Below are 19,551 nucleotides of genomic sequence, written 5' to 3'. Positions count from 1 at the left end.
TACAATTCTCCGGGACGAACTTCTCAGTACACATGAAGAAGAGATTAGCTGCTGCACTTAGAAACACAAATAAAACAGAAGCCATTATAGTTCTTTCAAATATGACAGGATATCTAAAAGCAACTCGCATCAACTTGAAAGATATTTGGTGTACTGATGGTACGTAGGTGTACCGAGCGAGATGGCCATGCAATTAGGGGCGCGCAGCTGTAAGCTTGTATTCAGGAGATAGTGTGTTTAAGCCCCACTGTCGGCAGCCTTGAAGATGGTTTTCCTTGGTTTCTCATTTTTACACCAGACAAATACTGGGACTCTACCTTAAGGCCACGGCCACTTTCTTCCTACTCCTAGGCCTTTCCTATCGCATCGTCACCATAAGACCTACCTGTGTTAATGTGACGTATTTAAAAAGAAGACATTTGCATGAATATAAAACATTTTAAGTTTCTAGTAATATCTCTGAGATTTGATGACACGAAGTTGTGAGCGGATCAGAAGAAACTTCGCCACTACAAATAAAGGCAAATATAATAATATATAATAATAAATTTGCCTCTGTAAGAGCTATTTTCAAACAATTTGTGGAAAATGTGTTAGTGCCTACACTTGAAGTAAGTATGTCGCAATGGATGAAATATAAAAGCCTTTCAGGGGTCGGTGTAACTTTTGCCAGTACAAATAAAGTAAGTTAGCTACGTATGGCTGAAAAATGTACTCTCTTTGTTATGCAAAGACTTTCTACACTGTCACCTTACACACTGTCCTGTGGGGAAACAACTCAACAACTCATGAGCCCCACCAGTGAGATAATTCTGCTCATCGTGTGTTAAAGAGTCTAATTCAAGCTGTCAGTAGGTCCAGTAATAATGTAACTACCGACAAGTACCGCACATCTGTACCGCACGTCTGTACCGCTCACCTCTAGACTAATCATAGACTGTGTGCTGTTGGAACACTCTGCAAGAGTAAGAAAGAAATCCCTCAGATTTTGCAGACTAAAATTCAAAAAATTGTTAGTTCGAGCATCTTCTGGTTCCGGGAGAATACGACTTTGGCTTCTTACTGTCCAAAGAAAAATAAGAGTTTTACTGCCGTCTGTCTCTTGCCAAAGTGATGAAATAGATCCTTTGCCAGGGAAAAAAAAAAAAAAAAAACAAAAAAAAAAAAACCAATCAAACAAGCCAAATGTGATCACTTTTTATAACTCCACTAAAGGTGGAGTTGACATGGTTGATCAGTACAAAGCCTGCTATTCAACTGCTAGGAGACAATCAGTGGCTGCTGACTGTATTTTTCAGTTTCTAAACATTGCTGTGCTGAAAAGTTTTATAGTTCTCAGGGCTAACACAGAATGTTTTGCAGTGTGTCAAAAATGCCATTGGCAGGAATTGAAATTGAAGGACTTTTTCAAGTGCCTTAGCAAAAAACAGTGTGAAGGTTACTTGATATCACGGCTTCATACCAAAAGGTTACTACGGTTCCTAAAATGCGAGTTTCAGGAAGTGACTGGACCCTTACCTTCTAGGGACACAGATGTGCCTGAACAATGTTACATTTCTGACTAGAAGAAAAATTGGGAACAAAGTGCTGTGTACCCCCTGTGGGTGGGGGATGCAGATGAAGAATACACCCAGGGTATCCCCTGCCTTTTGTAAGGGGTGACTAAAAGGGGCAACCAAGGAATGATTGAATTAGAACCATGAAACTACTTGTGATTAGTACCATCACATGGGGAAAACAACGGGTTGCCTTTACTTGCGAGTAGTACCACTATGTTAGATACACAATAGGTTTGTGATTAGTAGCAATAGTGGGTGGGTGACTCTGAGTTTAGAGTACCCGTGATTAGTATCACTATATGCCTAACACCATGGGCTTATGTTGCCTATGATTAGTGCCATTGTGAAAATCACCATGAGTCTAGGCGTTGTCTGTGATTAGTACCCACTGTGTGAGGAACATCATGGGTGGTGCCATTATGTGAGAAACACCGTAGGTCTGCGTTACCTGTGTGACGTACAATACTCGTGAGTAGTACCGTAACAGAAAATTCTAAATTCCCATGGAGGGAATTAGATATTTTTCACCAATAGAGCATGTAAAAACTGTCAAAAACCTATCAGATGTAAGGCTTTTCAGGTGTTTGCTCTATTAACCAGCGTTTCGTCTTAGGTCTGACACTAGACTCATCAGAATGGGATGTGTCAGACTCTAAGTTCACCTGCATACACCCCAGCATCAGTGGGTAGGGTCTGACACATCCCACTGTGATAAGTCTAGTTTCGGACCTAAGATGAAATGCTGGTTAATAGAGCAAACGCCTGAAAAGCCTGACATCTGATATGTTTTTGACATTTAGTATCATTGCAAGCTGTCCACTTCATGGCTGTATCGATGAGTATAATCAACAAATTAATCTAAAAAGCCACCTAATCGATACTTTATTTCTTTTACCTTCGGCAAACTTAAAAATACATTAACAAACACAGTACATGTTTCGACCACTTAGTGGTCATCTTCAGCTGTATATAAAAAATCTTAGATGATAACATTTAAAAGCAAGCACATTGGAACTTAAAACTATCCCATGGGAATCCAAAAACTATTGTTCTAGATGCTTTAAATGAAATGGAAGGTGGGGGGGGGGGGGTTAAGGAGATTTATGTGAATGATACTTAAATTACAGTATCGTTTACAATTGTGTTTAAAAACTCAAATGATAAAAAACATATTTAAAATATTTAAAAGCGTCTATGGTAAAATTCTTTTTGATAACATTAGGTGGCGTGAATAAAAAGTTCGTGTTTGTAATAATCTTCAGGCATTTGTGAGAAAATAATAACTTAATTAAAATTCGCGTCTGTGGTGATGTCAAACACTTTGTTTTTAATAAACATACTTTAAAATATTCTAAAGTGTCTATGGTAAGGCACTTATTCAAAAACACTTGTGCTTGAATGAAAGTTTTTCATATGCACCAGTCTTCAGGTATTTATTGTTTATATTTAATAACTTCCTTGAGTGATATTCTTGTGGTTAAAAGGCCGTGTTGACTGTTTAACTTCCGAGAATTGCTCTTCGGAATGTGATAAAAGAAATTGTGTTAGTCGTTTAACTTGCTAAAACCCTGAGGTGGCTTCTGTTATATAAAATGGCGATCTGATTCGGGCAGCTTGCCTCGCGATCTGTAACCAGCAGGAGATCGTAATATATTAAAATATGACATATGATAAAAGTAAAAAGCTCCGAATTCTAAATAGATAGCGGGAAGATATTTGTATTAGAGATTGCGTGGCCTTGACTTACCTTATCTGGCAAATGTTTAATCCGCGTTGCCTTGGAGAACTGCCTTCGTGCACGACCTAGTGTGATAGCGGTGTGACATGGTCTGATTGTTCGTGGAATATTCCGGAGAAAGGGGAAGTAGAGTTGTGTCATCATCTAGTACGTCTTGTGAGGGGGGAGGGATTACTGGTTGTGTTTCAGGGACGTCGTGTTCGAGTATTTCATTTGTTTGTCTCGTTTGTTTACTGTTTACCATTTCCACGTATTTACTGAATTGTTCGTATAGGAGGTTTTTTTCGTTCGTTTCGTTTAGATTCCGTTCCCTGTTCTCTAGTTTATCGAGAGTAATGTGGATGTTTTCTAGGTTATTCATTAAACTTCCTTTATTAATCCTACTGATAATTTGGAGATCTTGTCTGATGTTAGTGAAATTGTGATTTGCCTCCTTCATATGAGCTCCCATAGCAGAGTATCTTCTGTATTTCTCTGCATTAACATGTTCCTGATATCTAATTAAAAAGCTCCTCCCAGATTGCCCCACGTATGTTTTTTTGCACTGGGTACATGTCAATCTGTAAATGCCAGATTCCTGGAATTTGTCATCTTTAAGTTTATTGACTTTATTGTGATTAAAAAATCTGTTTTGTATTGTTGTTGGTTGAGAAAGCTATTTTGGTATTGTGCTTCTTAAACAAATTCGTGATTTCATAAATCCTCGGGTTATTAAAGGTGAATTTGATGTATTTCTTTGCATTCTCCGATTGTTGCTTTAGTTTAATTTGTTGTTGATATTTGCACTTAGTAATGATTTTGTTAATGAATTTCAAACTGAAACCGTTATGTAAGGCTTGTTGACGAATGAAAGATAGTTCCTTCTTTCTGTCTGTATCTGTTAACGGGATTTCAATGGCCCTGTTGACGAAACTGTAGTAGGCGGATTTCTTTGTGAAGTGGGATGTAAAGAATCGCTTTTAATTGTAGTCGGTGTAAAAGTGGGTTTTCTGTGTATTTTAAACTGGAAATGGTTGTTTATCCGGATTGTTTGAATATCTAGAAAATTGAGTGTACCTTCTTCTTCTTCCGCTGTAAATTTAATGTTTGGGTCTAAAGTATTCAAGGTATTTAGAATACTTTTGACTGTCATTAAGTTCTTTGTTTATAATGACAAAAGTATCGTCAACAAAGCGTACCCAGAAATCTAGTCCTTTAATGTGGCCTACTATCTGAGTGTATTCCAAGTAATCGAGGTATATGTTAGCTAAAATTCCGGAGGCCAGTGCTCCCATATCTTGCTGATAAATTTTATTATTAAAAGAAAAGAAATTATGGTTCAATACGAATTCCAGGATAGTTATGAAGTTTTCTGTTTCAGGTTTACTGATGCGTTTGTGGTCTAATAAATTAGTTTTTATAATCTTGATAGTGTCTTTTATAGGAATGTTCGTATACATGTCTTTAATGTCGAAGAAACTTGTTATGTGAGAACAAGTTAATTTGAAATCTTTAGCGGCCTCACAAAACTCTTTAGAGTTTTTTATCGAGGTTTTGGTATTAAAAACATAGTTTTGGGACAAAAACGTATGAATAAATTGAGATGCCTTGTACGTAGGACTTTTCCGAAAATTAATAAATATGAACCCTGGACTTCCTAAGGCAAGAGCTATGCCTAAATTACATAAAAAGGACGTACCTATTAGACCAGTAATTAATTTTCGGAAAAGACCTACGTACAAGGCATCTCAATTTATTCATACGTTTTTGTCCCAAAACTATGTTTTTAATACCAAAACCTCGATAAAAAACTCTAAAGAGTTTTGTGAGGCCACTAAAGATTTCAAATTAACTTGTTCTCACATAACAAGTTTCTTCGACATTAAAGACATGTATACGAACATTCCTATAAAAGACACTATCAAGATTATAAAAACTAATTTATTAGACCACAAACGCATCAGTAAACCTGAAACAGAAAACTTCATAACTATCCTGGAATTCGTATTGAACCATAATTTCTTTTCTTTTAATAATAAAATTTATCAGCAAGATATGGGAGCACCGGCCTCCGGAATTTTAGCTAACATATACCTCGATCACTTGGAATACACTCAGATAGTAGGCCACATTAAAGGACTAGATTTCTGGGTACGCTTTGTTGACGACACTTTTGTCATTATAAACAAAGAACTTAATGACAGTCAAAAGTATTCTATATACCTTGAATACTTTAGACCCAAACATTAAATTTACAGCGGAAGAAGAAGAAGGTACACTCAATTTTCTAGATATTCAAACAATCCGGATAAACAACCATTTCCAGTTTAAAATACACAGAAAACCCAATTTTACACCGACTACAATTAAAAGCGATTCTTTACATCCCACTTCACAAAAGAAATCCGCCTACTACAGTTTCGTCAACAGGGCCTTTGAAATCCCGTTAACAGATACAGACAGAAAGAAGGAACTATCTTTCATTCGTCAACAAGCCTTACATAACGGTTTCAGTTTGAAATTCATTAACAAAATCATTACTAAGTGCAAATATCAACAACAAATTAAACTAAAGCAACAATCGGAGAATGCAAAGAAATACGTCAAATTCACCTTTAATAACCCGAGGATTTATGAAATCACGAATTTGTTTAAGAAGCACAATACCAAAATAGCTTTCTCAACCAACAACAATACAAAACAGATTTTTTAATCACAATAAAGTCAATAAACTTAAAGATGACAAATTCCAGGAATCTGGCATTTACAGATTGACATGTACCCAGTGCAAAAAAACATACGTGGGGCAATCTGGGAGGAGCTTTTTAATTAGATATCAGGAACATGTTAATGCAGAGAAATACAGAAGATACTCTGCTATGGGAGCTCATATGAAGGAGGCAAATCACAATTTCACTAACATCAGACAAGATCTCCAAATTATCAGTAGGATTAATAAAGGAAGTTTAATGAATAACCTAGAAAACATCCACATTACTCTCGATAAACTAGAGAACAGGGAACGGAATCTAAACGAAACGAACGAAAAAAACCTCCTATACGAACAATTCAGTAAATACGTGGAAATGGTAAACAGTAAACAAACGAGACAAACAAATGAAATACTCGAACACGACGTCCCTGAAACACAACCAGTAATCCCTCCCCCCTCACAAGACGTACTATAGAGCGTTCCAACCTTAAATTGCAGTACAGCGGTAATGGGATAATTCTGTCTCTTTCCTTCTCCCGTGTTTTGCGGGTAGCGCTGTCCTACTCTAATGCAGCGGGTTTGCCAAATATCCGTAAATCAGAATGTTATCGTTTAAAATGGGTAAACATCATGTTATGTACAGAATTTCAAGGCGCATTCGATGCCGTTAACAAAAAAAATGTAAAAAAATAATTTAGTGTGAAAATGGTAATATAATGGAAAGTTTCCGCAAATGCAAAATCTTCATTTCATAGAACTTATCATGTCATAACTCCTATTTTATATCCATTACTTTCATAATTTTTTCACTACTGGTAAAGAAACATTTCAGCTCGATATAGATAAGTTTATTTTTAAATTTAAATGATAACAAAATGCAGTATATGCGTTTATTTTCAGTCATGTTCAGGGAATTTTATGTACAGGCACGAAAAAGTCAGTCTCTGGCCAGCGTCTTTCCTATTGAATTTGCATAGGTGGTCAAAGCGAGGCAAATGGTCTACATATATGGAAGTTATTTTCAAAACAATCCCGAAGTTCTTATCTTGCTTAGTTCTTAATTTGTGACAGGAAGAATATCTCCTTGAATTTTGGTTTCGTGCGTGACTCGGCTGGCTGCCTGGCTGCCTGGCTGGCTAAGTACCGGTAGTGATCTCGCAAACATGCGCTTTTAACATTTCCAGACAGTCGCATGCAGTGCAGTGCTCATTTCGTCAGTAGTATGTATAATAGTGATTAAATACATATCAGTGACGTATGTACACTTCTTGAGGGCAAGTGTATTTCGTTTGTGTGGTTCGTGAGTTCGTGCTCGTGCGTGGGGATCTAATTTCGAAGAAAAAGTGCAGAAGGATCATGGCGTGGTTAAAGCAAAGCAAACGGTCGTCGGATATGGAAGCAGTAATTATTAAATCATACCTCAAGTCCTTATCTCGTTAACTCTTTAATTTATGACAGGGAGAACGTCTCGTTTGTTTACGTTTCACGAGTGACTCGGCTGGCTGAGCTTTTAAATATACTGGCAGCCGTGTGCAGTGGTGTTCATTTAATCAGTATTATAAGATTGATTAAATAAAGATCAGTGATATATATATAATATTTAATGGCATGTGGCCTCCGAAGAGGCCGAGTGCAGGTCTTTTGAGTTGACGGCGCATAGGCGACCTGCGCGTCTATAAGAATCGGGCCCTACCTGTGATGAATTATAATGCTGAAGACAGCACACACCCCAGCCCCCGAGCCATTGAAATCAACCAATGAAGGTTCAAATCCCCGTCCCGGCCGGGAATCGAACCCGGGGCTCTGGACCAAATGCCAGTACGCTAACTATTTAGCCATGGAGCCGGACAAGATCAGTGATAAATGTATAGTTCTTGAGGACAAGTGGATTGTGTTTGTTGTGTTTGTGTAGTCTGTGTAGTTGTCAGTTCATGCTCGTGCGGGGGGTTCTTAGTTCGAAGAAAAAGTGCAGAAGAATGTACAGTGGATTGTCAAATTAAAAAGAAACGTTCCGTAGGTAAACTCAGGGGAAAAGAACGCAATATTTTAATGAGTGTCCTGGATTATTTTTAAAAGTCTATGAATATGAGCAGCGCAGTCAGTGAAACTGCTTAAGCTACGGGTTGTTCCGAAAGAACAATCTATACTATAAGGAAGGAACACACACATGGTCCTTTGCGAACTCCCGCAAAAAAAAAAAAAAAAGCAAAAAACAGAAGGACGGCAGAAAAAGGAAAATTAAATATGATGAAATTGTGCGAAGTGGAGTGCGTCGGGTGGTTCACTCTCTTTTGTTTGCTAACATACCACCGCCACTGAACGTGATTTTGAGTCGGGTAAATGGAGAAGTTTCTTTGCCACGATTTTCCAAAACTACGTTGTATCGCTTCTTACATGATATAGGCTTCCGTTATTTAAGACGGGGTAATAAAGCAGCTTTCATTGAAACCGATGAAATCATTAATTGGAGGCACAGATATCTCAGGGAGATAAAACATTTGAGGGCACAAAATAAAGCTATAATTTACACAGATGAATCGTGGGTAAATATTGTACAGACAGTGACAAAAGAATGGAAGGATACGACAGTGAAAAGTGCACGGCAGGACGGCATTGAAGGGGTGAGTTCGGGACTTAGGCCACCGAAAAGCCGAGGACCGTGATTTGCTTTAGTCCACGCGGGTAATGAATATGGTTTTGTTCCAAATGCTGAACTGATATTTTTATGCCATAAAAACATAAGACAATTGGGCAAATTGCGTGAAGGAAGTAAAGAAAAATGAAGAGAGATTTGTGGAAAACAGACGAATTACAGGACGATGTCGACGATGAAAAGTTTTTAATACGACTTTCTTCATCGTCCGGATCATCCTCAAGGTAATGTCCCGAACCTGGTTCATCCAAAGCGGGAAGATCAGTCCTTGCAGAAATGATAGAAGGTGTACGTCCAATGTCTGAGAGCAACGCCAGTGATTAAGGTGTGTTGTATTTATTTTACCATCCTACAAATATTAATTCATGAGTGAATTTAAAATTACGAAATTACAAACGAAAAATGTGGAACTGTGACGTCCTGTTTGAGTCACACTCGAGCGTGATCTTCACGAGTCGATTTCGCAACAGCGCGCTCCATCTACGCTGTACTGCAATTTAAGGTTGGAACGCTCTATAGATGACTACACAACTCTACTTCCCCTTTCTCCGGAATATTCCACGAACAATCAGACCATGTCACACCGCTATCACACTAGGTCGTGCACGAAGGCAGTTCTCCAAGGCAACGCGGATTAAACATTTGCCAGATAAGGTAAGTCAAGGCCACGCAATCTCTAATACAAATATCTTCCCGCTATCTATTTAGAATTCGGAGCTTTTTACTTTTATCATATGTCATATTTTAATCTATTACGATCTCCTGCTGGTTACAGATCGCGAGGCAAGCTGCCCGAATCAGATCGCCATTTTATATAACAGAAGCCACCTCAGGGTTTTAGCAAGTTAAACGACTAACACAATTTCTTTTATCACATTCTGAAGAGCAATTCTCGGAAGTTAAACAGTCAACACGGCCTTTTAACCACAAGAATATCACTCAAGGAAGTTATTAAATATATACAATAAATACCTGAAGACTGGTGCATATGACATAAACTTTCATTCAAGCACAAGTGTTTTTGAATAAGTGCCTTACCATAGACACTTTAGAATATTTTAAAGTATGTTTATTAAAAACAAAGTGTTTAACATCACCACAGACGCGAATTTTAATTAAGTTATTATTTTCTCACAAATGCCTGAAGATTATTACAAACACGAACTTTTTATTCACGCCACCTAATGTTATCAAAAAGAATTTTACCATAGACGCTTTTAAATATTTTAAATATGTTTTTCATCATTTAAGTTTTTAAACACAATTGTAAACGATACTGTAATTTAAGTATCATTCACATAAATCTACTTACCCCCCCCCCCCCCTCACCTTCCATTTCATTTAAAGCATCTAGAACAATAGTTTTTGGATTCCCATGGGATAGTTTTAAGTTCCAATGTGCTTGCTTTTAAATGTTATCATCTAAGATTTTTTATATACAGCTGAAGATGACCACTAAGTGGTCGAAACATGTACTGTGTTTGTTAATGTATTTTTAAGTTTGCCGAAGGCAAAAGAAATAAAGTATCGATTAGGTGGCTTTTTAGATTAATTTGTTGATTTAGTACCATAACGTTTGGAACACCATGAGTCTACACTACTCTTGATTAGTACCACAAGTTGAGAAATACCATGGTTCTACTTTACTAGCGATAAGTACCATTATGAGGGGCCCTTTGACCTGGATTTTGGGCCGCTTTGGACAACAAGAATCATTGATTCAGAATTGTGGTTTGTAAGCAGTCCCTTGGTCAGTAATACTAATTGTTCAGTATAGTTTCTGGAAAGGTGATGTATTGCTGGTCAGATCCACTGATTGTTTTAAGTTCATAATCATTGTGCATAGTCATCTTTTTGAATTCTAGTCAGTGGATCGATTTTGGAATTATTCTTAACTTTCAGTATTGTGAGTTGGCTCTGCTGATTATTTTAAATTCATATTTATCCTTTCATTCTTCATCGTCGCATCTTAAATTCTAGTCATTGGATGAACTTTGGACTTTAAAATTGTCAGTGCATTTCGTCTCATTTCGTACCATTAGGGACCGATGACCTAGATGTTGGGCCCCTTTAAACAAGCATCATCACCACCACCATCGTCAAAGTGCTGTGTATGCTACTTTGTAAAGAGCTTACACCACTTGTATTTTTATCACAGTAATTGTTGATTGTTCATGCTTAGGAATGTTCTTTCACGTTCAGCATGAATTTTCGGCATTTCAATATGACGTTTCTGTGCAGTTACTGAAAAGTTGGTATTGTAATAAAAAATATATTTTTGTGTGAATCTTGCATATTCATTCAGCTTTAAAGCTTATTTTATTCATCTCAAACAATATTTTCTCTGATATGTAGCTATAAAATGATATATTTATAAAATTGCACCCGCATTTTTAACCTTGTTCTTATCCGGTCTGAAAGACCATGTGACCATTTCCAGCAAGAATATGTTAAGGGGAGGATGGTTGCCTGGTTGTATTTCTTTAAGCAATAACTACCACCACCTTATATATTATTATTATTATTATTATTATTATTATTATTATTATTATTATTCCTTTGCATTGAGAGAATTTGTGACTGTCGCCTGTATTGTTCTTGTTTGTAATTTTTTATTTTAGGTGTGTCTTCGAACGACACAGCGATATCGAACGGCATAGTACACAGTACCACACAGTCGTCCACTACAAAAAACAATCATAGAAAATCGCTAGACAAAGGGGAACGAGAAAAGGTTGCAGCAGCAGCAACAGCGGCAGAAGCAGAAAATAGCAGCAGCAGTAGTAGTAGTAGTACTAATAATAGCAACAGCACTACAGCGAACGGCAAGTGCACATCTGACAAAGCTGCCAGTAAATACAGTAATGGCAGCATTCACACAGAGCTCGAATTTATAGAAAGAGTGGGGTAAGTAGTCATTCATTTTGTAGTAGTTTATTGTACACAGAATCTACCCTATTTTCTTTTCTAGTGACATGATAGGACTTGTCTTATGTTCACATTGCTGTGCTACAAGTTTCTTTGCGAGCTGCTTCCTTAGTACTAAAACCAACTGGTCGTTAAGATCACCATGCCCTGTTGTTCATTGTACCGTTTTGTATCGATTCCATTTCATAACCTAAGAGTACAGAGTTACATAGGAAATTATGAATGGCATTCTTGTGTTTCTGTTCTGTTTAAGGGGAATCTGAATTCTAAAAATTGAAAACATTGTCATTTATAGATTTTAATCCTACAAAATCATATTAAATTTAGTCATAGTATTGGTCTACCATTTGTTATGAAAATGTTCTAGAAGTAATTACACTTACAACTATTCAAAATTTTCGATGGTTCTATTCAAAGATCTCTATTTTCTAAACCAACTGATACAGAAAGCTTTGTTTTCCATGAACGTATAGAGAAAGCTTTAATGGTCATAGCATTATTATAACAAGAATGATTGCATGGAGTGCAGTACTTATGAATTAATTTATTTATTGAATGAGTATTCATTACAAATTATTTTAATTGCAGTCCGGCTCTGTGGCTAAATGGTTAGCGTGCTGGCCTTTGGTCACAGGGGTCCCGGGTTCGATTCCCGGCAGGGTTGGAAATTTTAACCATAATTGGTTAATTTCGCTGGCACATGGGCTGGGTTTCAGTTTGCAAAAAGTCTGTTTTCAAAGAATACATTTTTTTGAATTACTGTGGTAGTCTTCCTTGCTCTGGACAGCACCAAATGGGGAATTGAGGTGTATTTTATTAGTGAAATGGTAGAAACAGAATGTTTGTAATTGTCCTGGTATGTCAGTTCGTATCTGACATATGAGGTAATGCTGCAGCTGTTGCCATTCAAACACTATTAAAGAAACTAAAATAGTTTGTTGAGTCTAGCTTGTCAATACACTTTTAATGATTGAAAATTATTTATTTTATCATATGTGCTTTAGGAAAAATATTCATTCCCTTCATCAGTGATGTCAATTCAAGGAACAGTATAAAACAATATTGTTTCAATTCAAGGAATGTAAAACAATATTTTTTTTATTCCTTGAACTGACATCGCTGATGAAGTAAGTGGATATTTTTACTGAAACACGTATAATAAAATAAATAATTTTCAGTCATTAAAAGTGTATTGACAAGGTGGATCCAACATAAACTATTTTAAATAGTTTATTTAACCTTTTCATTGCTGAGATAAATTCTCCTATGTAAAAGCCCTATACTGAATTATTTTTAATAATTCACTTCAATACATAAAAGTTGGAAATAAGATGGGAAAAACCAGAGGGTTCTTGCCTGCTTGTCATATATTTTTATACTAAATATGGAAGGTCCTAAACTGATTTTTCTAACACAAAATTAGCTATATGTTGCGCAGGAAATTCAAGGTTGTCCAACATGAAAGGCCAACAATTGAACAAAAATCGAACTAATATTTAAAAATAACAGTAAAAATCTCAACTTACATGTTTCAGTGGCTACAGGTGGTCCTAGCTGTCCACTACCAATCACCGATATATAACTAAACTGAAGACAGTAACTTCAGGGGTGTCTAAAATGAGTAAAAATGTATCTAAATCTTACGGTAAAATATTATTCAAGATAAAACACTGAGAATGCATTAAGAATTCCTGTACATCTTGGTTTGATATCAAAATAAAAAATGGTCCGTACCAGTTAATCAAGGGTTGTACAAAACTGGTAATTCTAAAACTGTGGGCAGCCTACATTTTTTCAAATCGCATGTCTCCTTTGGAAGTGTTCATTCGCACAAAACAAGTTCATCTCCTTCAGTACCTTACTAGGGTATGGTAGTTTCCAAAGCAGGGGTGTACACAGAGTCCAACGTCGCATTTTTCACACATATATCTACTTTCTTTCCTCTTTTTCTCATCAAGCGTGGTGTTTGAACACACATGGCAGTACCTAGCAGGAAATCTCTTCTTCGGGGTGGGTGGTACAGGGGAAGGAAAATGTGTCTCTGTCAGTCTAAGCGGTTTGTCCCCGGCTGGTTGGACAACTTCTGTACTTTCATTATAATCGATGTCATCACTATCATCATTATTCTCGAAATCACTAAAATCGGAATATTCATCTTCCGATTCTAATGAGGATAGCACTCTTACAACCCCGGATTCGGTAAGATCGTGCGCTCTACTGGCGGTCGACATGCTGCGTTGATAAAGTCAGAAGAATGTCACGCTCGCAATATTACGGGCGCAGCAGAGCAGCGGTCACTCTCCATGCTTGCAATGTAAAGGTTAATGCATTCAGACAAGTCATTACAGGATCAAATAAATACCTATTTTGGTTAAGTTTATCAGCATTCAAACACTATTCGTGGAAATTTATTGTAGTCATAAGATTTGAAACCAGTCCCATAAAGAATTACAGAATGTCACATACATAGTGTGGCAGATTAGCGATTGCTGCTACAGTTAGAAGGGAACGTAATTTTCCGTGTATACATCAAATACATCATGAACAGAATTAAATTAATAATCAGAGTGAACACGTCATGTTCTGGGAATTTATCAAAAACATCTTTAATATGTGAATTGTATCCTTATGTAATTAGTTGCTGAAGATTTGCCTTTTACTTCTATACATTGTTAACAAAATACAATTAAGTTTACTCCTTCCAATTCAATTTTGTGTCAGATGTTCAAGGAGTTTCACATTAATCAAGAAATTTTGATAGTGCTTGCTTACCATTGCCTGCCTGGTATATGTTATTAACTAGAATCAAACAATTATGGAGAAAAAACTTCTTTAAATATGGGCCATAATGAGTATGCCATATGATTTCTTTATGTTGGGCTTTCATGAATGAATGAGGGCAGTTTCAGGATTATTCATTGATCCATCATTTACTGTAATGCATATCGAATCAATTGAAATGACTATGAAACTGTGGATCTACTTGTGAATGGTGGCATATTTTTCATAAAGTTGATCATTAGAAATCTTGTTAGTTTTTAATTTTAAATTTCAATTACAAGATCTCAGCTAACTGTAAGACTTACTGTATCATGAACTCATTAATTCCTTGCATGTGACACAAGTACAATTTAATTAGCCTGGTGACTACATGTTAACATTTCAAAATATGTTGTAATCGTACTGCAGGTGCTAGTGTATTTTTATCTTTCATGTTGTACATCTCTTTGAAATATGGTGCTTTTGCCAGCCAGATTGCATTTTTACACGACTGCTGTTATCGTGATCCAGTTTTGCATAGAATCTTAACCATAGGGATATAATATTTCATTTCAAAAATTTCACATGCTTTGGCCGGGATCATAAAAGCTGAAATGAATGCAACTCTTTTGTTTTCATTGGTTTTTTTGTGAGTGTTATATATCATCTACACATTATTGAGTTATGAACTTATTGACCTGATCTTAATGATGAAATGCAATAAGGAAAGGGCTAAACAATAAATGTTGATAATACAAGGGTTGGAGTATGTCATGGTACTTTTTTCCGCCCTCTCTTTTGTACGGGGCTGCTGATCTAGCATAGTAGTTGCAAAGCTATAGTAGGAGGAAAGTTCACCCATTTGACAACTGGAGCAACGTTGAGTCTCTTTCAGTGAGCAAGAGGCAAATTGCTACCAGAGAACTGTTGTATTTAATTTTTATCTCTAAGAGGTGGCCTTTCTAATAAAGATGCATTATCAATAGATATCAAATTACAGTATAATTTAACTGTACACTTAAAATTTTTGCCTCGTATTTTGTGTTTACCTTGGATCAAGTGTACAAATGTGGAAAATAGGTTCAGTTCAATTTTTTCTGTCCATTTACTTGTATTGACATCACAGAGAAACGTCTGAACAGAATTTCTGGGAACTCTATTAAATTTCAGGGATAACTGAAGTGTGCACAGGGCTAGATATTATTCGATTAGTGTACAATGGCATAGCAAACTGGCAATGGTGGTGATTGCCAAAGGGGGAAATGTCATATTTCTCTGGTTTCATTAGCTGTATTGAAAACCTGTACGTAATAAAAGTTGTGTAAAATATAAATTAAATTTTTTGTTTCAAATGTTTTTACCATGGATGGAAAAAACTGGGATATTCCTGAATTTCCAAATATATCTGGAAATAATAGTTCTAGCTAAAAAGTGCACTTCACGATATTGTGAGGAATCTTGTTTAATCATTTCTGTTTGATACATTTTTACTCTACAAGTTGTAGACTAATAATGGAGATATTTATGAATTTAGATCTTTATTACCAAGACAATCAACTGCGATCATTACCGACAGAGAAATATTGCTGTGTCATGTTAGCAAACTTACTGGCAATGGTGGTGATTGCTGTCGTGATAGCTTTTATGTCATTTGTTTTATGTTGCACCGACATAGTTCTTTGGTGGTGATGGGATAAAACATGGAAGCGATCATGGGCTTAATTAATTTGCAGCCTGGTGTGTAAATAGTTCTTTTTTCTTTTTTTGCTAGTTGTTTTACGTCGCACCGACACAGATAGGTCTTACGGCGACGATGGGACAGGAAAGGGCTAGGAGTGGGAAGGAAGCGGTCGTGGCCTTAATTAAGGTACAGCCCCAGCATTTGCCTGGTCTGAAAATGGGAAACCACGGAAAACCATTTTCAGGGCTGCCGACAGTGGGGTTCGAACCTACTATCTCCCGAATACTGGATACTGGCCGCACTTAAGCGACTGCAGCTATCGAGCTCGGTGTGTAAATAGTAAACTGAAAAAAATCCGTCATCTTACTATCTCTGAATGCAAGCCCACAACTACATCACTCGAATCACCTAGCCATCTCGCTCAGTTTGGTCATTTTTATAAGCTGCAACCTAGTGGTCTTTAACCCCAATGGACAGAAGATGGACACCACTAGAGTTACAAGCAGAAACAGGCATTAAGAAACAAGGCATCCACAGAATTTTACGGGAAAATCTTCATCTGCATAAAATTGCATCCCGGTGGGTGCCACGTTCACTCACAGATGTGCAAAAGTGGACACAGTAAACCACTTGCTCTGACTATTAGGTACACTACAGGCAGGAAGGTGAGCAAATGCTAGAGAGAATAGTGACCATGAATGAATTTTGGGTCAGGGCATATGGAGCGGAGCTCAAACGCCAGTCTGCAATATGGCTACCTGCAGGATCACAATGAAGACGGAAGTTCTGGGAAAATCCTTATCCCATGAAGCTGATGGTCATTGTGGCTTATGACATGAGGGGTGTGATTTTACATGGCACAGTGGTAATGGCTACTTACTACAGAACCTTCGTTACATTGTGCCTTTAGCGACAAACGCCTTTGTCTTCTCCATGACAATGCCAGACCACATGCAGCAGAAGCTGTATGGAACGAGGGTCCTGGGGGTAGGAAGTGTGGGAACACGTGCCCTACTTACTGAAGCTGTCTTCATGTGATTTTGACCTCGTTCCCAAAGTGAAAGAACCATTGTGTGGAAGATGGTTTGGGACACGAATGGACATTCCAAAATACACACATTGTGAGGGGACTGATATCCACTGTCTCATGTCATTGGCACATATTATGGACAATCTGTGGGACTACATTAATAGTTTAGCATAAACCGAGCAAGTGCCTATACGGTTTGGGTCACGTAGATAGTGAGTGCGAACCCCATTTTCACATCAGGCAAATGCTGGGGCTGTACCTCAATTAAGGCCACAGTCGCTTCCTTCCTTTTCCTATCCCATTTTTGCCATAAGACCTATCTGAGTCAGTGCGATGTAAAGCAGATTCTAAAAAAAATGGTTTACTGCTGTACTCACCAAAAATAAACAGTATGCAGCGCAAAGATTTCATAGCTGATAATTTCCTCACTTAACATCCTACACATAGTAAATTTACTCATTATTATTGATACATTGGCCGGGGTTAGTGGCCTTCTGACCCCAACTTGGCAGGCACGATCCTGACTCAGTCTGGTGGTATTTGAAGGTGCTCAAATACTCCAGCCTCGTGTCTGTAGATTTACTGGCACGTAAAAACTCCTGTGGGACTAAATTCCGTCACCTCTGCGTCCCCGAAAGCTGTAAAAGTAGTTAGTGGGACATAAAGCAAATAACATTAATATTCGTACATTCTCTCTTTTTTTTTTCTTTTGCTAGTGGCTTTACGTCGCGCCGACATAGATAGGTCTTATGGTGGCGATGGGATAGGAAAGCCTAGGAGTTGGAAGGAAGCGGCCATGGCCTTAATTAAGGTACAGCCCCAGCATTTGCCTGGTGTTAAAATGGGAAACAGTGGAAAACCATCTTCAGGGCTGCCGACAGTGGGATTCGAACCCACTATCTCCCGGATGCAAGTTCACAGCCGCGCGCGCCCCTAACCACACAGCCAACTCGCCCAGTTTTTCGTTTTTCCGCAGCATCTTATGCTCTCCACTCCCATCTGTATATTTCCATTTGTCTGGTAGAATCCGCATTCGTTGGAAGGAAAAGTTAGTTGCCATGACTTGCCGGGTGAGTTGGCAGTGCTCTTGAAGTGCGTAGCCGTGGACTTGTATCCGGCAGATAATGGATTCGAGCCTCGCTCTCGTTAGCCCTGAAGATGGTTTTCCATGGTTTCCAATTTTCACACCTGGCAAATGCTGGAGCTGTACCTTTATTAAGGCCACGGCCGCTTCCTTCTCATTCCTTGGCCTTTCCTATCCCATCATCGCCGTTAGACATATGTTACAAGCTATAAATTTCATTTTTGTTCCATATTGAATTGCAATTATAAGAAATAAATTGAATTGATAAGAGTCCAGCTTTTCAATACAATATATCAAGTAAATAATATTACATTAGTCCACTGCTTTATTTCCATGGCCTGCCTGCTTCCTCTAGCATGTCAGTGTTTATTCTACATCAGACATTAGATATACTGTACATTTCACTATAGAGATTTACTTCATTGCCTGAGGTCCTAACTCAGTCATATTATGACAAGATGATCACAATTATAACTTCTGTTATTATATGTATTTTAATGGTATAACTAGTGGATCCGTGCTGCTCCGCAACATTCGTTATAAATAGGTCAGATAACTCATCTTTATATGCCTGTCGTAGTATTGGTATTTTCCCTGCCCTTTTCAATAGTTGTATCAACATTTAATACCAGTAAATAATACTGTAATTGATTCATTCATAATGTAATTTATAATTCTTTCCATACAATATTCACTGTGTTTCGATCATTCGGGCGTGTCTGGACCTTAATATTTTTAAACGATCTTGCCCGAGGTAGTGCAATATACAATTGGCCGTGACTGAATACTGGTTCGGCTATGTAGACACTTACTGTTTCAAGAATTTGTCCCTGTGCTTTATTAATGGTCGTACAGAATCTGTGTTCTCCCCAGAAACTTTTGTTTGCTGGGTGGCAGGAATGAGTAGCCGGACAAGGAATACTACGTAAAAAATAAATATAAAATTTCAACTTATTCCCCTCAGGCCATTAACAGCATCTTATGCTCTCCACTCCCATCTGTATATTTCCATTTGTCTCGTAGAATCCGCATTCGTTGGAAGGAAAAGTTAGTTGCCATGACTTACCGGGTGAGTTGGCAGTGCTCTTGAGGTGCGTAGCCGTGGACTTGTATCCGGCAGATAATGGATTCGAGCCTCGCTCTCGGCAGCCCTGAAGTTGGTTTTCCATGGTTTCCATGGTAAACATTAACTGCAAAAATGCACTATTTCAGTGTTATCACGGAGAAGACGCAACAGAGTAGTTTGAACTTCTGGTGTTCTATTGCTCGTTCATAATCACTCGGTTGCTGTGGAGAGCCAGACAGTTTTGTTATGTCCCGCAGAATCGAGTGCTTGCGTGCGATTCCACGCTAATCCAGACACCGCTTGCGCACAACACTTGTGATAAGCTCAACTCCAATGTAACTCGCGCAATTATGCTGACAA

The 19,551-nt window shown here is 37.7% G+C and overlaps 1 protein-coding gene across 1 annotated transcript in view; it reads left to right on the top strand.

The window, feature by feature from the left end:
• Positions 1 to 19,551, top strand: part of LOC136857567 (macoilin-1) — a 258,858-nt gene that overhangs the window by 109,473 nt on the left and 129,834 nt on the right. The window contains exon 7 of the mRNA XM_067136330.2: positions 11,264 to 11,549. Coding sequence (XP_066992431.2) covers positions 11,264 to 11,549 — 286 coding nt within the window. The remainder of the gene's footprint in view (positions 1 to 11,263; positions 11,550 to 19,551) is intronic.

This window comes from Anabrus simplex, chromosome 1 (genome assembly GCF_040414725.1).
Source record: "Anabrus simplex isolate iqAnaSimp1 chromosome 1, ASM4041472v1, whole genome shotgun sequence".
Taxonomy (NCBI): Eukaryota; Metazoa; Arthropoda; class Insecta; order Orthoptera; family Tettigoniidae; genus Anabrus; species Anabrus simplex.
Note: the sequence above shows the minus strand (reverse complement) of the source record. Positions and strands in the feature narration are given on the sequence as shown.